General features: G+C 26.6%; 1 protein-coding gene across 36 annotated transcripts in view; it reads left to right on the forward strand.

Moving 5' to 3' along the window:
- LOC127283940 (microtubule-actin cross-linking factor 1) overlaps nt 1-22,488 on the forward strand; it is a 298,405-nt gene that overhangs the window by 145,531 nt on the left and 130,386 nt on the right. For 29 of the 36 annotated variants that reach the window (XM_051309088.1, XM_051309085.1, XM_051309092.1 and 26 more), the window contains 4 exons: nt 14,349-14,366; nt 15,319-15,378; nt 17,539-17,628; nt 21,301-21,471. In XM_051309088.1, the coding sequence (XP_051165045.1) occupies nt 14,349-14,366; nt 15,319-15,378; nt 17,539-17,628; nt 21,301-21,471 (339 nt within the window). The remainder of the gene's footprint in view (nt 1-14,348; nt 14,367-15,318; nt 15,379-17,538; nt 17,629-21,300; nt 21,472-22,488) is intronic. The other 7 variants (XM_051309099.1, XM_051309098.1, XM_051309101.1 and 4 more) reach the window with 1 other exon arrangement.

Consider the following 22,488-nt stretch of genomic DNA (forward strand, 5'->3'; position numbering starts at 1 on the left):
CTTACCAGAATTCTTATTTATCGAATTTTTATTGTACACAATTCTTAAAATGCCGAATTTATATTTATCCAAAATTGCAAATGGCCGACCTCCATGAAGTCGGCGTTGACGATCAGCGTCGAAAAATATTTTTCATAGGACCAAGAATATTAAATTATTGTTAAAAAGGTTTTGGGTCCACATAATACCTTGAAAAATATTTCCCAAGGCATTAATTAGACCAAAAATATTTTTAAAAAAATAATTTAACATTTTTGGTCCTGTAAAAAACAAATTTCGGCGCTGAACGTCGGCGCTAACTTCATGAAGGTGTAATGGCCGAACAAACAATCGATTTCGGCGCGATGTTTAAAATTCACCAATAAAAAGTATTGTCAAGAAAATCGTAATTGGTAGATGTTAAAAATCTCGCCGAAATCTTTCTGTCGATTATTTTATCGGACATTTGCAATTTCGGACAAATAAAAATTCAATGTCTAAAAATTGTATTAATTAAAAATTCTTTAAAAAAGCAATTCTGGCAATTGTTAATTTAAAAAATAAAAAATTTATCTAAAAAATAATTTTATCTAATAAAATTGTTGAAAATTAAAATTCTAACTAATGATTTTTATGGGATAATCAAGCGCCTCGATGAAATATATTGCATTTAAGAGAAAATTATTATTTAAAGTCGTTTTATTTGTACTATATGTGAAAGTAGACAAACAAAACTAGGGACGCATGATTATGTTCTAAAAATCTTAAGTTACACGGAGAGACCGCCGGTTGGAAAAATTACTAAAAAGATTTACAAGTAGCGGAAATATGGTTACTTTGTCATATATTGCTGTAGGAAATCGAAAATTCTATTAGCAGCATACTTAATAAAACCTGTATACTATAGTAAAATTGCACACAAATTGGAATAGAAATTACTATAGTCTACAGCAATGTTTGACAATGTAACCTTATTTCCGCTACTTGTAAATTTTTTTAGTAATTTTTCTAACCGGCGGTCTCTCCGTGTAGAATTTCCATTTTATGGAATTTCATTTGTAATAATTATTATTTTGAGCCGAATTTTTATTTATTCGAATTAGTATTTTACAGAATTTTCATTAAAACGAGTTTCTGTATTACAGAATTTTTATATAACAGAAAATTTACTTCACAGAATTTTTATTTGTTCGAATTTTGATTTGTCAGAATTTTTATTTGCTCGAGTATTCATTTAACATAATAGGAATTTTAAGCAATTTTTATTGGGTAGAATTTTCTTTCAGATGGATTTTCATTTTCTAAAAAAAACTAATTTACCATCAGTCGGTAAGGTAGAGTTTTATGTCGGTAATTTTTTTTATTTGTCAAAACACTATTTTACCATCAGTCGGTAAGATAGATTTTTGTGTCGGTTTTTTTTAAGCGAAAAATCATTTAACAGAATTTCTAATTGAAAGAATTTTCATTTGTCCGAAATTGCAAATGGCCGAACAAACAATCGATTTTGGCGCGATTTTTAAAATCAATCAATCACAATTTTATGGATAATTTTTGATTGGTTGATTGTAAAAATCGCGCCAAAATCGATTTTTTCTTCGGCCATTTGCAATTTCGAACAAATGAAAATTCTATCAATTAGAAATTTTGTTAAATTATTTTTTGGTTAAGAAAAATTCTCTGGTATAAAAAATTGGTTACATGGAAATTATATCAAATAATAATTGGAACAAAATTGAAATTTCGGCTCAAAAATAATTATGACAAATGGAATTCCATAAAATTAAAATTCTAACTAATGATTTTTAGAACATAATCATTCGTTCCGAATATTCTGTCATCGTTGTTTTGCCGATTTGGTCGGTTTTTCTTAATTTTCTGCCCAAGACTCAGTTTAGAAAATGAAAAAAAAATGAGATTAAAAAAAAATTTTAGGGTGTCTGTAACATAAAAATCACCCCCTGTATATAATACGGATGTTGAAAAATAAAGCATTAAATGTGTATGTAAAATAAAAAAATTGTCGAAATCAAGTATACCGTATGGTAAAGATCAGAAGAGATCTTTCTTCATGTAAACAACAAGAACTCTTGTAAACCTATTCGCTCTCTGGTCGTATAAATGAAGATGAAAGGACATAGTCCTCTCTCTCTTTTTCTTCAGTTGTGCATATAATCAAAGAGTCTGCAATCATTCCTCCCCGTTTGGATTGTATATAGTGTATATATATATATATATATATATATATATATTTATAGTGTTTAGTCTTGAGCGCGGAAGGAAACAAAGAGAAATGAGCGAAGCATCAAATGAAGAATAATATTAAAATAAGAAAAGTTGAGATGCATCTCTATATATCTTTTAAACTCAAGAAGCTGTAAGCTTTAAAATCAAATGAATGTAAAGGAAGCAAAAGCATATAAGATTGACACGGATCTTTTTTTTTTTTTTATTATTATTATTTCAAATACAAGTTGTGAGCACGACGGTGTGTTTCTACAGAGAAATGTATGTTTGCTTATAGAGGTGATATCTCTCCATAGGCTAGCTTCTTGGAAGTCCTTTTCCTCTTCAGTGAATCTACACTTTTTTTTCGCCTAACTTCTTCAGCTTGACAGCTAATAAATCAAGCTGAAGCTTCTCATCCCTCTCCACCTGTTTTGTCTCGATTTTTCATCCTATGAAAACATCTAACCCATCATTGTATATCTAGGCAATACGGAGCGAATCTTCACTGTTCGTAGTGTATTATAAATTTGGTTTTTTATTCTTCTTTGTTTCTTTTTTTTCTTCTTCTTCTTTTTCTTTTACTAGTCTTCTTCTAAATTGAAGAGACGACAGTTAAGCGAAAAACATGTGAAAGGGAATCATGAAATTGTTACGCCTTGCTTCCCAAAGACCGGAAGCGGCAGTGTTTCTGCGAATCACTTTAGAGGACAGAGAGTATACTTTCGACATTTGTGACTCTACTCTCAAAGTCTACCTTATTAGGACTGTTTGTTGCTTTCTAGGATTGGCTCATTACAATGGGCTTGGCAGAATGAGTTTTTTCTGAAAAAGGCAAAAAGAGTTTATTAAATGTCATTTTGAGAGATAGTCGATTAGCATCTCAAAGTGTATAATATATTCAGAGATGAAGTTGTTTTTTTTTATAGAAAAAAAAGTTGAAGGTTAGAAAAAATTTCTAATAGTTATTTTAAGCAGCAAAAAAAGTAGTTTATGAAAGAGTTCGTTTTTAGTTTGATTTTTTTTATGGTAAAATTTCTTGTTGATTTGGGTTACATTATACAAAATTTTAACCGATTGATACTATGATAATGTAGAGAAAAAAATTCATTTACAAAATTAAAAAATAATACATAGAAACAATAATTTAATGAAAATTTTGTTTAAAAATTTATTTGCAATGATAAATAAAAAGAAAATGTGATTGTAAGTAAATATTTGATAAAAATTCACCTTGCTTTTGACATAGTAATACTTTATAAAGAACAAAATTTATCAAGTTCGTGTTAGTCGCAGTCGTTAGGCGGTCGATTGGGTCATGCGTTCGAGGTTCGATTCCCCCTGGGTTAAAATTTTAATTTCAAAGTTAATTAATTAGTGTTTATTTATTTAGTATTATGATTTTATTTACTGTTAATTATGGTTAATTTATTAATTATTTTGACAAAATTAATAATTATTAATTATTAAAATTTAATTTAAACTTTTTGCAACATTATTTCACATGTATAAAATTGTGAAATAATTTAAAATTATTTACTAACATTGAAACGAAATTATTTCTTGGAACAATATTTTCTGCCAAGAAATTGTCGCAATGGGTATGAAAAAAATATGATATTATTCTACGAGTAATGTATATACAACATATTGGTACACTCTCATTTTTTTTTAAATTATCTCATTTACTCGCTACATGTATATATAAAACGTATAAGTGAGTGCACTTGTGTTATGTTTATCCTTAAGCAAAGAGGAATCCTTATAGGCGCTCAGTCTTGTATGAAAACCCTTGATTATCGTTGCGATAGTTGTCGGAAATAAATAACATTCTGGTACTAGTTTCATTCATGTTTTTCCTTTTTTTTCCTCTCTCTCTCTCTCTATATATATATATATGTAAAATTTGCCCCGGGCTTTGATTTCAATGCAATTTTCTCGTCATTTGAGTCCTACATCAAAAACAGTAGTAAATATATATTTCAAGCAAATTTGTATTGAATTTTTACGTTAAATATTTAGCATATACATAATTTACCGTAATAAATGTTATTTAAAAGGAATTAGTTAATATATTTTTTAAATTTTTTTAATTCTATACAATTTTTTTATTTAACAGAATTTTGATTTGGATAAATTTTAAAATTTACATTTCGCTGAAACTCCGAATTCGATCGAATTATCATTTGACAGTCGTCGAATTACCGCAAATTTTAATTTAACCGAAATTGCATTCAGTTTTGATAAGTATTGTTCCGATTCCAGAAAATCATTCTGAATTATTCCGAATTAATTCGTTTCATTCCGAAACTAAATTTTAATCCTCTTCAATCTGGTTATTTCATTCTGTATCAAAATCGATTGGAAACGGATTTTTTTAGGAATCAAATAACCAGATTCAAGGGGATTAAAATTTGGCTTCAAAATGATTTGGAAAAAAATTATTATAGTTTACAATTAGTTATACATAGAAATTTATATTCAGATAGAAACTAAAAATGTCTCGGAAACTTTCAGAATGCCCTCAGAATAATTCCCATCAAAACTGTTTGAAGATCAATCCGAAACTTAAAGAAAGTAATAAACGAAAACTAAAACGGTCTGAGAGACCGGAATAGCAGTTTAATATAGTTAAAACCAAGTCATCCTTGTTTGTTTTAAAAAATTATGAAAAATTTATTTTTATTGTATATTTAGAAACTACTTTTTTTGTCGTTGGTATATTCTCTAATAAAAAAAGAATACTCTCATCATTATTTCCATTAAAGAAATAACAATTATCATTAAATCCTGTTTCTTATGAATGAAAGGATACTTAGGAAGATTCCATCAAAGATTCTTGCATATCAGAGAAAAAAATATATATATATTCCTTGATAAACGATGAAGTATTTGCTGTCAGAAGAATAGTGATTAAACCAGAAAATATATAATCAGAGACCGTTACGTCTCTGTGATCAACGATGCGATGTACATTGTCGCTCTTTTTTTTTAAAAAAAATTGTGTACATTTAACAAGAAGAGTGAAAAAGTAAAAGTAACGTCAGAACTCATAGTAGAAGAAGTAAAAGAACTAAAAAGTAGTTTTCTTTTTCTATATAATCAACTGTTTTTCAATTACACAATTCTGCGTATAATCTATATATATTCACTACCTTTGGTCAATATTGTTGGTACAATGCGAGTTAAACAGAAGTAATACCAGATTTTTTGTTTGACACAATTTTGATTGGTTAGAATTTTCATCTAACAGAATTATTACCTAACAGAAATCTTACCTGAACAGAATATGAGTTTAGCAGAACATTTATTGAACAGAGCAAACCCATTGTTAAATAGTATATTTATAAACTTAACAATGGTTCTGTCCAATGATGAGACTTTTTTGTTGGATGAAAATTATGTCTAATCAAAGTTGTGTCCAACAGAAAGTCTGGTACAGGCTGACAAAATTTTAGCCTACTTCAAAATCAGGAAACAGACTATACTTTTCCGAAGCATTTTGAATACGAATCTGACCTCAGAATTGACCCAGCATGTCAGGATTCGGAGATATTCTATAATCTGAAACTTCAAATAAGAAGTTTTTGGACCATATTTGAGATCATGTAACACCAAGAGATAATTTTTGTTTCAAAAAGGACGTTAAAGCATCTGTAAGTACTATTCTTACCCTTTAAAATGCATTTTGTTTAAAAAATCTTTATTTGGCTCTGAGTTATCATCATTTGAATTTCCTGAGTGTGATAAATTTTTCAATATTCGTAAAGTATCAGAAAATTCAAATGACGATAACTCAGAGCCAAATAAAGATTTTTTTAAACAAAATGCATTTTAAAGGGTAAGAATAGTATTTACAGATGCTGCAGCGACCTTTTTGAAACAAAATTATCTCTTGGTGTTACATGACCTCAAATATGATCCAAAAACGTCTTTTTTGAAGTTTCAGGTTATAGAATATCTCCGAATCCTGACATGCTGGGTCAATTCTGAGGTCAGATTCGGATTCAAAATGCTTCGGAAAAGTACAGTCTGTTTCTTGATTTTGAAGTAGGCTAAAATTTTGTCAACCTGTGTAATACTTTTGTTCAACCAAACATAGAAAAAATGCTGAATAAATTTTGTTGCGGATAATTTTAACCAATTCTAATTCACATAGACTGTGCAAACGCCCGCCCCATCTAGGATAAAAGTTGCAGTTAATTTTTATACTAATTTTGGGATAAAAATTTTACTTTTTTTTAGTGTGTAAACTTTGTCAAATGAAATATCTGTTACATAAATTTCTGACGAATTAAATTTCTCCTAACTTACGGAAATTCTACTACGTCTCAGTAATTTAACCACTAGACCATATCAGTATTTAATTTGCCATCCATAAATTGAAATAATTTACAAAAAAAAAAAATTATTTGCAATTAGACTTTAGTAATCCAACGTGTATCGATAATAATTTAGAAGAGTGTTCCGGAAAGTAGTGTTTAAAAGATGATTATTAATGACGTTGTTGAAGCCTATACGCGGAGGTATTTGCAAGTGTACATGCGCGCGGCTATTCATAAAAATAGATGATCGCAATATAATGCTTCTGAAGAAGTGCGCGGCAATATGGGAAGAGCCTTTTGGTTCTCCGTACCTGCGTAATCCGTTATAATGCTCCATTGTAAGTTCGACCTTTACGGGTGATGTAATTGTATAGTTGTAATACCCACATGTAGCAGGGTCAAGGCACCGCCTCGCCACACACAGCAATCTTGTACGATATTGTTCTTTTTTTAACCCCTCGTGTGTGCGTATATGTATATGTTCCATCTCCTTCTTCAGTAGACTTCAATTTAGGTGATAAGTGGACCTCTTTTACAAAACGTATAGAATCATCATCATCATTATTAAACATTCGAAAAAATAGGAATTAATTTCTTCAAGGTTTTATTTTTTTTTCTTTTCGAATAACTAGACGAACCTATTTTTTATTTTTAGAATATTGGTATAATATAGAAATTTTTGATTTTTAAAAACTCGGAAAGGTTATAGGCTAATTCACTCCTTCTCTAACTAGGTCATTATACATTATCCGTACCTCACTAACCTAACTTCTAGATTCATTTTTTTTTTTTTTTATATCATTATTATAGAAAAAAGACCATTTTCTCTTTCGACGAGATTTACCTTCTAACGAGTTAGAATTGAATCGGGCGTTCCCACAAGTTTTTTTCTTCGCTTGAAGAATGAGTTGTCCTGCGCGGATAATAAGTCATGACTACTCGCGACTCTTCTATCTCTTGTGCATTCAGTTGCGGTTACTGTATATATACACACATACATATATACATGCGTAGGAGTTTGAAAAATAGTTGTAAGATTAATGCATCTTCTTTATGCTGCAATGCTGTTTAGCGGAACCGATTTGATTCGTCTCGCGTAGGTTAAATCGCTGCCAGAATGTCTCGGAAACACACGATGTTCATGTTTTCCATTTTGCTTTGAAAAACGGTTCTATTTCTTCATATTATTGCGTATATATATAGAGAGAGAGAAAAACGAAAAAAAAAATTTTAAACTTGAGATTCGCTTATCTTTATCTGCGTGTACAACCGGGCATGGTCACTGAAGATAAGAATCCTGTTCATGCCCACTTGCTCCCTTTCGCATTTCATGAGCTTTTTTTTCCATTACTGTATAGAGAAAAGCAGCAGCGATTTCTATCGATGCTTTCACGGTGTATGCTAATGCCATTTAATTATAAACTTGTTATAATGGCGCGGCAAAAGATTTTACAGTCTGATGATTCAATATCTTGTATGTCTCGCAGATATGGTTTGTTTTTTTTTTCATTTGAGTTTTTCATCTATCATATTACTCTATATATATTATAAAAAGATTGCGCCGCCGCCAACGATGATTCAAAAATTTTGACAAGGATGGGTCATTCCATGTCAAGTGTACCCAACCCAAGTTTCTGACAAAGTTAGGTTAGGCTAGGTTAAGTCAGGTAGGGTAGGTTAGGGTGGTTACTTTTGACATGGAATGACTCATATTAGTATTTTAGTTCTGATTAACCTTAAACCCAGCGATAAAGTGACATGGAATTACCCATATATCTACCTATATTAGTATTAAAACGAACATAACCTCAAAATTCTAGGACATAGGTATTCAAGGTCATAGATCGAACATAACCTCAAAATTCTAGGACATAGTTTTATAGCATTCGAGGCCTTAGTTCAAACATAACCTTAAAATTCAAGGTCATAGGTCAAACATAACCTCAAAATTTGACAAGGGACCGTTGCAAATATCAACAAATTTGTTTCGATCATATAAATATGTGACGCTCTACGAGAGAAGGGACTTAAAAACAAAAAATTTTATGTTATGTTCAGTGGTTGTTTTAGCTTGATTAAACCGTCATTTTTAATTATCCAAAATCAGTTTTTTTAAAATATTTTTGATCTAAGACTTAAACATCAATGGTTTTAAGAGATAATCCTCTTTGTGTATTGACAATAAATAAATACGAAAACATAACCTAAAATTTTTTGCCTCTAAGGACCCTTTTCTCGTGGAGCGTTACATATTTATTTATATGAAACAAATTATTTTTATAAAATATATAAATTTTTTTTTTCGTACTCAGTTTTTAATATACAGAAATACTCAAGTTTCAAAATAAATATATATTATATATAAAATGATCGTAAATTTTATATTATTGTATTTAAACGAGGTTGGAAACAAATTAAATTTAACACGGTACTTAAAATGTTTAAGAATATTACTTAAAGAAATTAGTTGTTTTTTTTTCTCTCTCAAACCGCCGCGCGTCTATTAGCGCAGGGGGGGGGGGGAAAGAAAGAAAAAGACCAAAATTAGTGTCTAGGTGAACAGGCGATGACATCAGATCATGAAATGTCGTTTTCTGTGAGAAATCGACACTTAACACAATGCAGATGACTCAAGAATTTACTCGTGCATATTTACACTCAATTTGTGATTTCGAGACTTTTTATGGTTTATGTGCGATTTATAAATGCTGATAAGAAATAAATGCGTCACATATATTACCAAAAAATATCGAAATTTAAAAAATTCGAATTATTAAATGTTTCAAATAACCAAAACATTGAATTTCTAAAATTGCAATTTTTATTTAATCGAATTTCCAAATGTTCAAATTATCAAAAGATCGTAACTTTTTCGAGTTTACTTTCTATATGTTTTATATAGCCATAGTTGATTCAATTTGCGCGCGAAATTCAAAATCAATGTAGAATTTTTAAACGCGCTTAAATAGAATCCACCATGACTATATAAAACATATATAAAAGTAAACTCACTACATTTTTCGATCTTTTGATAATTCAAACATTTGGAAATTCAATGAAATAAAAATTCCAACTTTCAAAAATTCGATATTTTTAATAGTTCGATTATTTAAAAATTTCTCTAATGACATGAAAGTATTAATTTTTAATAAAACATTAAGATATAATTGATTCTAAAATATTATATTGTAATGTATAATTTTTGAATGTGCCACTCCCTAATATTGTTTGCATTGTTAAATTTTTCTTATTCAGGTTGGTAAGGCAATAAAAAGTAGTGTGACAAATTAGAGACTTGTGATTCTACTCTTGAGCATTGTTCGTTGTTCGACTTTCCATCCGTATAGTGTCTTATATATATACGTGTGTGAGTTGTCTATATAGGAAGCTAATTTTAGAGACTGAGAGAGTTGCTTACAATTAGCTCTTGGAGCAATTATTTAACGTTTAATTAGCACTTTTTGGTTTTCCGTTTGCGATTAAGATTCTAATTAAGATAATGAGTTGTGTTTGTGTATGTGTTAAATTTTTGGTTGTTATCCTTTATAACATGAGACTAAATTCACTTCCGATACTAGAAGATAATGTATTTAAATCTAATACACTCGGTGTGAGTCATTGTAACTTTTGTTTTTTTTTTTTCTTTTTAATGCGAAACCATATTCTCTTATTTTCCCTTACTTATACTTGACATACTAATTTACACGTGGGGAAAGTTATTTCTTAAAAGTCTGATAATTTTTATTTCTGATATTTATTGAAATTTCATAGAAAAACAATAATTAACCTTTAAACTGCTTTACCGGTCTGTCAGACCGCTGTGTAAACATTTTTCGTTTATTACTTTTTTTAAAGTACAATAGAAATTTTAGTTTTATAGCAATCTGTATTACCGGCATTAGCCGTAAGTGTAACTAAATTCTTCTATAGGTAACTTCTGCGCATCTTTGTGCGCAACTTCAACTAGTTGGCATAACCTCCAAAAGCACTAGGCATACTTTTTTACCATCTACACCCAAAGAAATGTTTTATTTGAACCAAATATAATATATTTGTGTTAAATAAACGTATATTTGTCTCACAGCCTACTAGCCTATTTATTTGGCGTAATTAAATTTTTTTATTTAAATCAAATAAAAATTTATTTGAATCAAATAAATATTTCTTAGGCTGTGAGACAAATATATCATTTCTCTGGGTGTAGCAGTTTAAAGATGAAATGAGTTTTCAAATTGAAAAACATTATTTTAAAATTAATTTTTAATTTCTTGTAAAATGAAATAATATAGAAGAAAATATTTCTTGTTTTCTAGGCGTGTGACAGGTAGATTTTTATCATTTCGTATGTGGTCAGTTAGATTTTTTATTATTATTATTATTATTATTACTTTTTTGACGTTATCAAAATTCTGATTGCGGACTTTCGGCCCACCCGGCTGATTCTAGGCGCCCACATTATATATTACAACGCCTTGTAAGTCTGACCTTATTCGGACACCTTCTCCTTTCGCCCACTTTTATTAGTTTCATCTAGTGCCTGGAATATTATATTTTCATGTGTCGCAATTTCTTGATTAAGTAGGTGCTTTTCGTCGCATATTTGATTTTAATGAATACACAGGAAGTGCAAAAATTACAATTTGAAAAGATTCTTCTGTGTCTGTATAGAAAATAATTTTTATATGGGAAAAAGTTTCATATGATTATTTTAACCTAGAAAAAAATCTGTATTCATTGTTTTGTTATTTATGATTTAAATTTAGCGCCATATGTTTTGTGTTACATGATTGGCTCACTTGCCAATTCACAAGATTCCTAACCTAAAAATTCTCCTATACTGTAAAGGGCTGAGCAGAATAGAAACGTAACCGGAATCGTAATCGCAAACGCAACCGGAAGAATGAGTTAGAGAAAGATAGATAGATTGTTTGTCCTTCTCTAACTCTTTCTTCCGGTTGCGTTTACGATTACGATTGCGGTTACGTTTCTATTCTGCGTTGGCCTTAAAAAGTCTTTAAAGGAATTATTTTATGTATAATTTGTAGCGAGCGCCGACAGATCCATCTTCCGTGTTTAGAAACTCAACTCGGAGTACGCCCCTCTATTAAAATTTTACATTCTCAATGCTTGATTCCTTATGTCACTTCATATCGATAATTTTGAGTTTAACTTTTCGTGTCAATTCCTGTGCAAAAAATTAGGCTGCGCATGACACAATGATCTGAGTGACCGGTAATGTTAACAAAAAAGTTAGGTTATGTATTTGCGAAGTGTTACGCAGTGAACGTATTTAAGGCCAGGTCCAAGTCGAGTCAGTTGTTCCTTTGAAGTTTCAATGGAACAGCTGACACGACTTGGACCTGGCCTTAAGGCTGTATCCACAATAAGAATTTTCAGCGTTGTTCGGGAAAGGTACACGTAAGTTACGCGAATGTTTTGCAGAATTGCCAACTACTGGAAAAAAAATTTCGCTTTGTTTTGAACGTGGATACATAACCTCCAAATTAATGTCATACCTTTAAAACTTTTAATTAATATAAATATGTAAAAATTATAGAATTTTTAAAAAATCGAATTCTAAAAAATATTTTCTTGAAATTTGTAATGAATAAATTTTACGGTGAATCAAAAAAATGTATGCGTAAACATTGAACAATAAAAGTCAACTTTCAGGTAATGATAATATAATAATAATAATAATAATAATAATAATAATAATAATAATAATAAATTAATAATAATTAATTAATAATTAAAAATATTAATATTTTTTATTTTTATTATTATTAACATTTTTTTATAATAATAATTAATTAATAATTAAAATAATAATAATAATAAACGATAATATAATATTATAAAGTTGTGTTTGTTATTCGATGCCTTTACCGAAATTAATTTGAAGGTTATGTATCCATGTTCAAAACAAAGCTAAATTTTTTTTCCAGTAGTTGGCAATTCCGCAAAACATTCGCGTAACTTACGTGTATACCTTTCCCGAACAACGCTGATAATTCTTATTGTGGATAAAAAAAAATCGTTATCATAAACGTTGCGTACTTCAGCTTCGTCGATAATTTCATGGAATTCAGTCATAGTCTACTTTAAATTTAAATAATTACATTAATAATTAACGAAATGCACATTTTTCTTGGCTATTTCATCAAGTAAGATGTAGAATAATTTTTGCAGTCATTTTGAAAAAATCATATATTCATAAATGATAAATAATAATAACTTTATAAAAACTGCAGCAATTGGTACACCCGTAGGAATACCCACAGTATTTTTTTATTCAATCGATTAAGGATTGTTATTTGCAAAAAAAAAAAAAAAAATAGTTGAATAGATAAACTAGTGTACTGAATTAAATAATCTATTTTTAGTATGGAACTTGAAAACGCATTCTATTAGTTGCGGCCCTTTTGTATTATTGGATTTTTCATTATTATGTTATTAATATCTTTTGTATTGGATCATTGAGCAAATTTACACTGATATTGAAATACTATTTTTCTGTTTCTACTCTTCTCTTATCAAAAAGTAAGTAATAGCAGTAAATATCATTGTATAAACATATTACTTTTTACTTATTTGGAATTTTTTTTTCTCTTACACTCCTTTTTCATTCAAAGTATGTATACCTTTTTGGTATATTTTTATTTAATTATTCTATTATATATATAATTATTTAAATTGAATAGCAAATTTAAATCGAATTTAAATCTTTTTTTTATAAGTTATAAAAAAAAAAAAAAATAGAATTGGGGTTAAATCTTAGAGAATGTGTAATTGTCACTTCATTTATTTGAAGAAGAAAAAAAAACATGCCAATAAGAGACATTGTAAAAATAGAATTCACTGAAAAAAAACATGTGCCTCTGACGAGAATATATAAATGCAAGGACGCAGCCCTTTTTTGTGAGAATGACAGGAATTTTGACATGTCGTGGTATTCGTGTGTGATCGTGATAGAATCCAAATTGGAATATGTCGAGCGCGTGGCATTTCATAGTTTCATTTCGAGGAAACTTTGCGTTGATTAAAGGCCAATATTTTCACTTTCAACAAAAATCATTAGCGTTGCGTGTCAAAAATTTCGTTGGCCTGATTCCTTATTCATAACGCAAACATATATATCTACATTTAGATAATTTTTTTTTTAATGACCAAAAAAAATCTAATAAATCCATTTTTGAAAAATTTTTTATAATGCAATTTCTATGTATAAACATAAATTAATACAAGGTGTCTAACGGTCAGGGAAAAGTCAGGGAATTTCAGAAAAATTCATTCTAAGTCAGGGAAATTTTGGAAAATTTCTACAAAAATTAAAATTTCTTGTGAATTTAAAATTTTTTTAATCTAAAAAAAAACTTGAATGGTTTTTATTACCATTTGTTACTACTATTAGAAATTAATTGTTAAATATGTCAGTAACCATATTTTTGTCCAAAGAAAGCTGAAATAAGGTTATTGAAAAGTTAGGGTAAAATCAAAAAATGTCAGGGAAAAGTCAGAGAATTTTTTTCTCAATCCTTGTTAGACACCCTTTAAAAAAATCATTTATAAACAAAATTTCAAATGTTTTGTAATTTAATTTATTTGTACAATTTTTACTATAATAATATTTATCAACAATAATAATTATATTAATTTATTATTGTTAATAATTTTTATTAATAAATATACAATTAATAATAATAATAATAATAATAATAATAATAATAATAATAATAATAATAATAATAATAATAATAATAATAATAATAATGGAGATTAAAAAGAAGTTAAAATTTTTTTCATGCTTTCACTTAGCACTGGAAATACGTCAAGGTATGAAACGTATTTATTACTGTGTTTTTAATTTATTATTTGAAATAATATTTATAATTATTTCTTAATTTCATAATTTATTGGCAAATTCCTAAAGGAAAAGTTACTTAAAGCTGAATAAAATTTACATTATCTTTATTAGTTTCTTTATATTCTATTTGTTATATTGTGCAATAAATTCACAATTTTATAATATGGATCATTTTACATATTAAAAAAATTTATTTTATTCAAATAATCGATTACTTGACTATTATCAAATAATAATATTTATTTTTATTAAATTATTATTTCATTAAATAATCATTATTTGTGTCAATTAAATGGTATTCATTTTGAAATACAAAAATTATTGATTCAAATACAATTTATTTAATTTTAATAAAAATTATTTGGTTCCTGTAAATATTTTTCGATAAATATAATGTATATTTATTATTCAAATAAATACTATACCGATTGCCCACTTGGAATGATTCCTCGGAAAGTGACCCCTGGAGATTCTATCAGAATTCCGCCGGAACTTCCAACGGAATTCCGACGGAGTTCCAAAGAAATTCCGATTATTTTTTTTCAAAATTTTTAGAGTACAAATTCCGTCGGAATCCCATCAGAAATTCTTTGGAATTCCGACGGAATTATGTTGGAAGTTCCGGCGGAATTCTGATAGAAACTCCAGGGGGCACTTTCCGGGGAATCTTTCCAAGTGGGTCAATTATTAAACGATTATTTGAAAGAAATAAATTTTTTTTTTCAGTGTATGGTAGATATGAACATTTATATAAATTATATAATTGATAATAATAATTGATATAATAATTGATACTTTTATAAGATAATTATTGTACGATAAATGTTGTGAGTTTATATATATATATATATAAATTTTTTATATATTGTTTGAAGAAAATTATTCTTGAAATATTGGTATTGAATTTATTCGCATTTTCAGGCATACACGTGTCTACACGTGTGCGTGGTTGTCAACAATCAGCCATGCTGTTCTCCCACTGTAAGTTTTAAGATCCCCGTGAAATATTCGATGTTGCACGTTTTATATAATATTTATGTTGTCACGCTGCTATTATTTGTAGACAATTATGTAAACTAATTGTTTAAGGCCAGGTCCAAGTGAGGCAGCGCCATCTACATTGAAACTAAAATTTTGGAAAATTTTCAACAGCCTTTTCTTGAAAACAAGAAGGTAAAATGCTTTTTCCTTTATGGATTATTGATTATTGGCAAGATATACACCAGCTAAAACTTTTTTTGAGTTAAAATAATAAAAAAAATTTCATGTCAATAAATTAAATATGAGCACTTTTTTCACAAAAACTGTAACAGTACTTTCTCAGAAATTACAGTCAAAAATGCAATTTCCATTTGGAAAATTAATAAACGCTAAAAAATACACGACCTAAGATTTACCAATCACGAAAATAACAAAAAAAAAAATTTTTAACATAACATATTTTACTCATTATGACAGCCGTTTGGCAGGTTGTATATGTCACCAGACGTTTCGCAGTTTTGCCGAAAGGAGGAGATTGGCGCTGTTGCTAACCACCTGAAATACATAATCTACCAAAGGGCTGTCACAATCAGTAAAGCAGTATCAATATGTTAAATATTTAATAAAATTTTTTTTTCTTATTTTCGTGATTGGTAAATCTTAGGTCGTGTATTTTTTAGCGTTTATTAATTTTCCAAATGGAAATTACATTTTTGATTGTAATTTCTGAGAAAGTACTGTTACAGTTTTTGTGAAAAAAGTGCTCATATTTAATTTATTGACATGAAATTTTTTTTATTATTTTAACTCAAAAAAAGTTTTAGCTGGTGTATATCTTGCCAATAATCAATAATCCATAAAGGAAAAAGCATTTTACCTTCTTGTTTTCAAGAAAAGGCTGTTGAAAATTTTCCAAAATTTTAGTATCAATGTAGATGGCGCTGCCTTACTTGGACCTGGCCTTAAATTTCATTTGAGTTATATCAAATTATTTAATATATTAATTTTATTAGTTGATATAATTGAATAATTTTATATAGTCAATATTTTTATCAAATTTTTATTTTTTAATCATTTTTTTTTTTTTTTTTTTTGTACAAAAATCTATTATATTTTGACTTGAATTATTTAAAATTAAATGCGCCTTCAATTGATCTCAATTGAGCTTTCTTTTTAATAATTAAGCTTTCTGTATTAATTTTTTTGAAAATAATTTTTTTTATTTTTCAATTTTTTTTTTCATTGTGTGAAAAAATTATTTATATTTTCTCTATTTCATATTTTCAAAGCATTTATTTGCTTCAAAAACAAAAAATGTAATTTGAAATCATTAGAAAAATGTTTCAGTATAAATATTAATTTGTCGCATCATATTGAAGAAACATCAATTTCCTCTGCATGCAAATATATCATTCGCTGGTAGTTAATTCAGTACAGTTATTAATTAATTATTCAATTTCCTTATTATTGAAATATAAAAATTATATCAAATGTTCGCAATAATATTTACTTTTTTTATTTCCCGATTGATTATTGTTATTTATATATTTTCTCATTGACATATAGTCGAATGAACGAGACGAAATGGTAATTTAATGTGAAGCGTGCCATAAAGTTCATAATAATATTGCAGTCGGTGACTCGTCAATTCATTCAAGGATATTTTTTTTAAAAAAAGAAATTATTTCTTTGAAACGAAGAAAATTACTGTTTTAAACTTAAAACAAATATTTTTGAATGATGCATAATTGTTTATAACAATTGTTTTTAACAAAAAAAAAAAAAATGATAAAACATAATTTTTAAGTATCGAATAATTTTTCATGTACATAGGAATTAGTATTTTTAGGTATATGAAATTATTTAAATAAATTGTTTAAATTTTTTTTTAATATTTTTTTAACTAGATAAAATTAAATTGGAAAAATAAATGAATTGATTCTTATAAATTTTTTGTGCAAATATTAATTTTTCTTTTGTGGCGCCTGTATATGATGACATTTATAAAGTATATGGCACATTGCAGAAAAATGAGCATTGATCATCATTTGAGGAGACCTAGATTTACAATTATGGTAGTTTATGGAGTGACGCGTTTCTTGTGTAGTAACATCCTTATGGAATGGCATGCGTTTAATGTGTTTATGGGATTTGTTTCAGGCAAGCAGACATGTTGGGGACCTATTCGAGGACCTGCGGGACGGGCACAACCTCATTTCCCTGCTGGAAGTACTCTCAGGCGAGCATCTTGTAAGTCACACCTTTTTTACATTTCTATTAACCATATAATATGTCTCAATCCAAGAAAAGGATTTTTTATTTATTTTTTTTATTTTCGTGATTTTTATATGATGAATTTCAGGTGAAGTTACCAAGGGAAAAAAAAATTTTTCCCAATCCTACCCAAATTTAGATAATTTATAGTTTTATTGAATGGTAATTTTTTGTAAAAAAAATTTTTCTATTTTAACCAATTTGAAGCGCGGGAAAAAAAGTTATATTGAAAAAAAAAATGAATTTTATTATTTAATTGCAAAAATTACCTGAAAGTGAACGCGTTTGAAAAGAAATGTTTTTTTCACCATGATCACTTCACGTGAAATCTCCATATTATGGAATTTTTATTTAGCTTTATTATTATTTTTAGCAGAATTTTCATTTATTAAAATTTTTATTTAAATTAAAAGAAAATTTGATAAAACTATAAAAATTCCGCAACAAAATTTTCTTTTCAATTTTATTATTATTTAGTAAATATAGAAATTACAAAATTTTTGTTTAATGAAATTTTAATTAATTAATATTTTTATTTAATCGCAGAATTTAACAGAATTTGATCGAATTTTGCTAAATAAAAATGAGAAAATTTGATTTAAAAAAAAATTGAGTCAAATGAAAACGTTTGTTAATTGAAAATTCAATTAAATAAAAATTTTATTAAATGAAAACTCGTCTTTTTTTATTCAGTTAAATAAAACAATTAAAATTTGTGCTAAATATTTTTTCATACACAAATAACATTTCGGTCAAATGAGAATTAGTTTATATTTTAAAATTTTGCTAAATGAAAATTTGGCTAAATAAATATTCGAACAAATAAAAATTCAGTAAAATAAAAATTCTGATACTTAAAAAATTTGTCTAAAAATGAAAATGGGTTTTAATTTTGTAAAGTAATTATAAGAGAAAATTAATTCAAATTGAAATTCGTTGCAATGAAAATTCTGCCTTGTAATTTATTGTTTTTACTGATTGAGGAAACATTTTTTTTAAATACCAAAGAAAATTAAATAAAAATGCATAATTGAAAAAAGAGGAAAAATATTCGTCACGGCTTTTAAATGAAAAAATGTTTTTTTTTTATTTATGAAAACTAAACGTAAAATTAAAATAACTATATTGTGTTCATAAAAATAGAAATCAACAGACGAAGGTGAGAAGCATCGTCAATAAAAAAACAAAAAAACAAAAATGAACAAAAATGTAATTGTTGACTCTGAAAATTAACATCATTATATAAAAGACTCGCTGAAATTTAAAAAAATAAGTCATTCTTTTTCGTAATGAAGAAAATTTGTAAAGAAATGAGACATAGTAAATATATTTTCCTTTTTTATCATTACATATTTATCTTCAGTTTTTTATTATATAAAATTAATAAATAAATTATCAATTTAAATTAAAGTCACATTGTAAAAATAATAAACGTGTCTGTAACAAAAATAATAATAATGATATAATTTTGATAAAATATAGAATAGAGAAAATAATAAATAAATAGAAAATTGAATATAGAAATAGTGTAAAATTGGAGGTCTTGATGCAATAACCGTTTTAGCGTTACTTTTACAGTAAAAACAATACGACCACCTTAAATGAAAAAAATGTATTATAATACATTAATTAAAAAAAAATACTAAATTTTAATTTGTTTTGAAGTTTTCTACTTTCATTAAAAAAAAAATTATTGTCATTGACATATATATTAACGTTCATTAATATTTATTTTTTTTTTTTTTTACTATCGGAACGAACGTGAAAATCGTAAAAACTGCTTTTTGTACCATTAATATAATATTTTCTTAAAGTACAAAAAAAAAAATTTTTGCAAAATATTAAAAAATTTTTTGCTCTTTTGCAATATACTTAAAATTAGAAATTGTTTTTTTTTTAATGAAACGTATTTAAGGTAAAAAATTACAAACTATAAAAAGAACTCCAATTAATTAAAAAGTTTTATTTATAACATCTGAATTGAAAAATAAAAAATTTTTTTCGATATTTTAAAACTTTTTTAATTAATTTTTTAATAATTTTCGTTTTCAAAATTAGGCAATATTTTTCGTTTTAAATCTAAATTTAAAATGGTTAAATAAATTTTTTTTATAATAATGATGGCGACACAAATCTACAAAGTCGTTGTGGGTGCGAGGTATATCAGGGGGACGAGAAGGGGAAATTGAAATTGGCATTTATTGGGAACAAACAAACTAGCAGTTAAATTGCAGTTAATTAACGTAACCATAAGCTTGTCCGTATAAGTCAGAATTTAATGGTGTTTACCTGTTGGCAAACAATTTCAGTATCCATAATTTTCAGCGAATTCATTTCAAATATAAAAAAAAAAAAAAAAAAAAAAGTGCAATAGACTTGCACAAAAGCAATATGAATCATTCATTCGATTAATTTCTACATTATTCCTTCGTCGTTCATTTTTCTCATATTTATACGAAATCGAATCATTTCTAAATACCCAATTTTCATTTTAAATAATTTTTATTCAAAAGGAATTTTAATTTAACGTAATTTTGATTAAAAAGAATTTTCTATCACAAAATTTTTAATTAACAAAAATTATTTAAATTGTAAAATTTCTATTTGAATTTTCTATTTTATATTTAGCCAAATTTTTATTAGTCAGGATTATAAATTTTCATTTGACTAAAATGTGAATGAGAATTTTAATTAAATATTTTGCTAAATAAAAATTTGATTAAATAAAATTTCTATTATATTAAAATTTAGTTTAATAATAAATTTTGTTAAATAATAAAAATTGCTGCTTAATAAAATTTATATTAAATAATAATTTATTTATAAAATATTGCTAAATACAAAATTTTATTAAAAGGTAATTTACTAAAATTTAAATTTAAATAAAATGTTGAATATTTATAAAATTGTTTTAGTTTTAATAAATAATATTTGATCAATAAAATTTGCTTCTAACTATATAAAGTTTAATTAAACGTTGTATATTATAATGGATATTTGAAGGAAATCCAAGTATCACAATAATTGACGTTTTCATTAATTAATCGTGTGTGAAAATGTTAAATTCAATTGATAAACCAATTATCCTGCAAGCCTAGAAATTTGCTTCAACTTCTGACGTTTTGACATGCATTCATTTCCTCTACTAGGTCAATTTTAATGATCGCTTATCTAAATTATGATATAAAATGTTTATTTTTGTTTTTTTAGATTCGAAATTTAATTATTTAGAAAATTACCTATAAAAAAAAAATTTTTTATTAATAAAAATAATACATAAAATAATAATATTATTTAATAATAAAAAATTGATTTGAAAATTGTAGAAAGAATGTGATTTTTTTTTTTAATAATTCTGAATTATAAATAGATTTAATTATAAATGACATTTAATTAATTGGATGTTAATTATAATAATTATAATTGCAGTAGAAATAATTTTTCTTTCTAGACTTTTGTAAATTTATACTTTTTTTTAAAACAGTAGCACACATAATTAATTATTTTTATTCGTAAGAAGAAATTTATTATTACAAATATTTAATTAATGAATAAAATAAAATTAATTAGAAATTATAGTTTTTTTTTTTTTGTTAATTAATGTTGCATAAAGAGAAAGAAGAATTATTAATAAATTTTTTTTTTCAGCCACGGGAAAGGGGTCGAATGCGTTTCCACATGCTGCAAAATGTGCAAATGGCACTTGACTTTCTTCGATACAAGAAAATCAAGTTGGTTAATATTCGAGCCGAGGACATTGTCGATGGCAATCCAAAGCTGACGCTGGGTTTGATCTGGACCATCATCCTTCACTTCCAAGTAAGTCATTTTTTTTTTTTTTTAATTATTTATCTTTTTTTTAGTATTGATATTTTTCACGAATTCAATGACAATATCGTTGAATTATTATCCCAAATATTTGAGGAGACTGACACGAAAATGCGAAAAAATAATATTCACTTCTTGATGAATAATTAATATTTTTTTTGTATTGATATAGTTTTAAGTTTGGAATTTTTTTTTGGATTTTAAATTTCTTGCACTTTTTGTTTCCTATATATCTCGTTATGTTGATTATCCAATTGACGTAGAAATTGTGCGCGAGATATATATTATATAAAACTAAGAGAATACTCTATCGAGAATGTAAAAAAAAGGCGAAATTGTTTCGCCTCTGTTTTTGTGCACTTGAAAATGTCTCACTTATATACAACAGAATTGTAAGCACTTTGAAAGAGAGAAGTACACAAAAAAATATATGAGATCGACTAACCGAGTTACGTGCTTATAAAGACAAGCAGTGTTCATGCTAGGTCACCGTATAATAACGGATCATCCAACTTGACAAGGTTCTCCAAGGAATTTACGATTATCAAATAATTCAATCATGCCTGTCGGCAAAATATATATATATATATATATATATATATATATATTCGCGAACGGAAATTCTTTTAACCATCTAGACATCTTGCTTTCAAATGTAGATTTTTTTCATTTATTATTTTCCCCGCGAGATTAATTTATATTATTATTAATTATTAATAATTTTATTAGTAATTATTTTATAAACAATTATTTTATTATTATTAATTATTATTATTAATTATTATTAATTATTAACTATAAGAATTTTTGTATTCATTCATTCCGTCTGTCCACACTTGAAGTTAGTCGTATTTTGTTCCTTTTGTTTTTCTAAAATTTCGACAATTCTTGATTTCGTAATATTTTATGGTTAACGCGACGGATATTTTTATTCATTGTCATTAATTAAGTCATATACTAAGTGACAGTTTAAAGTAAAAAAAATATATTGTTCATTGTGTGCAGCAC

The sequence above is a fragment of the Leptopilina boulardi genome, unplaced genomic scaffold (assembly GCF_019393585.1).
Source record: "Leptopilina boulardi isolate dan_hultmark-lab unplaced genomic scaffold, ZJU_Lbou_2.1 LbouV2_316, whole genome shotgun sequence".
Classification (NCBI taxonomy): domain Eukaryota; kingdom Metazoa; phylum Arthropoda; class Insecta; order Hymenoptera; family Figitidae; genus Leptopilina; species Leptopilina boulardi.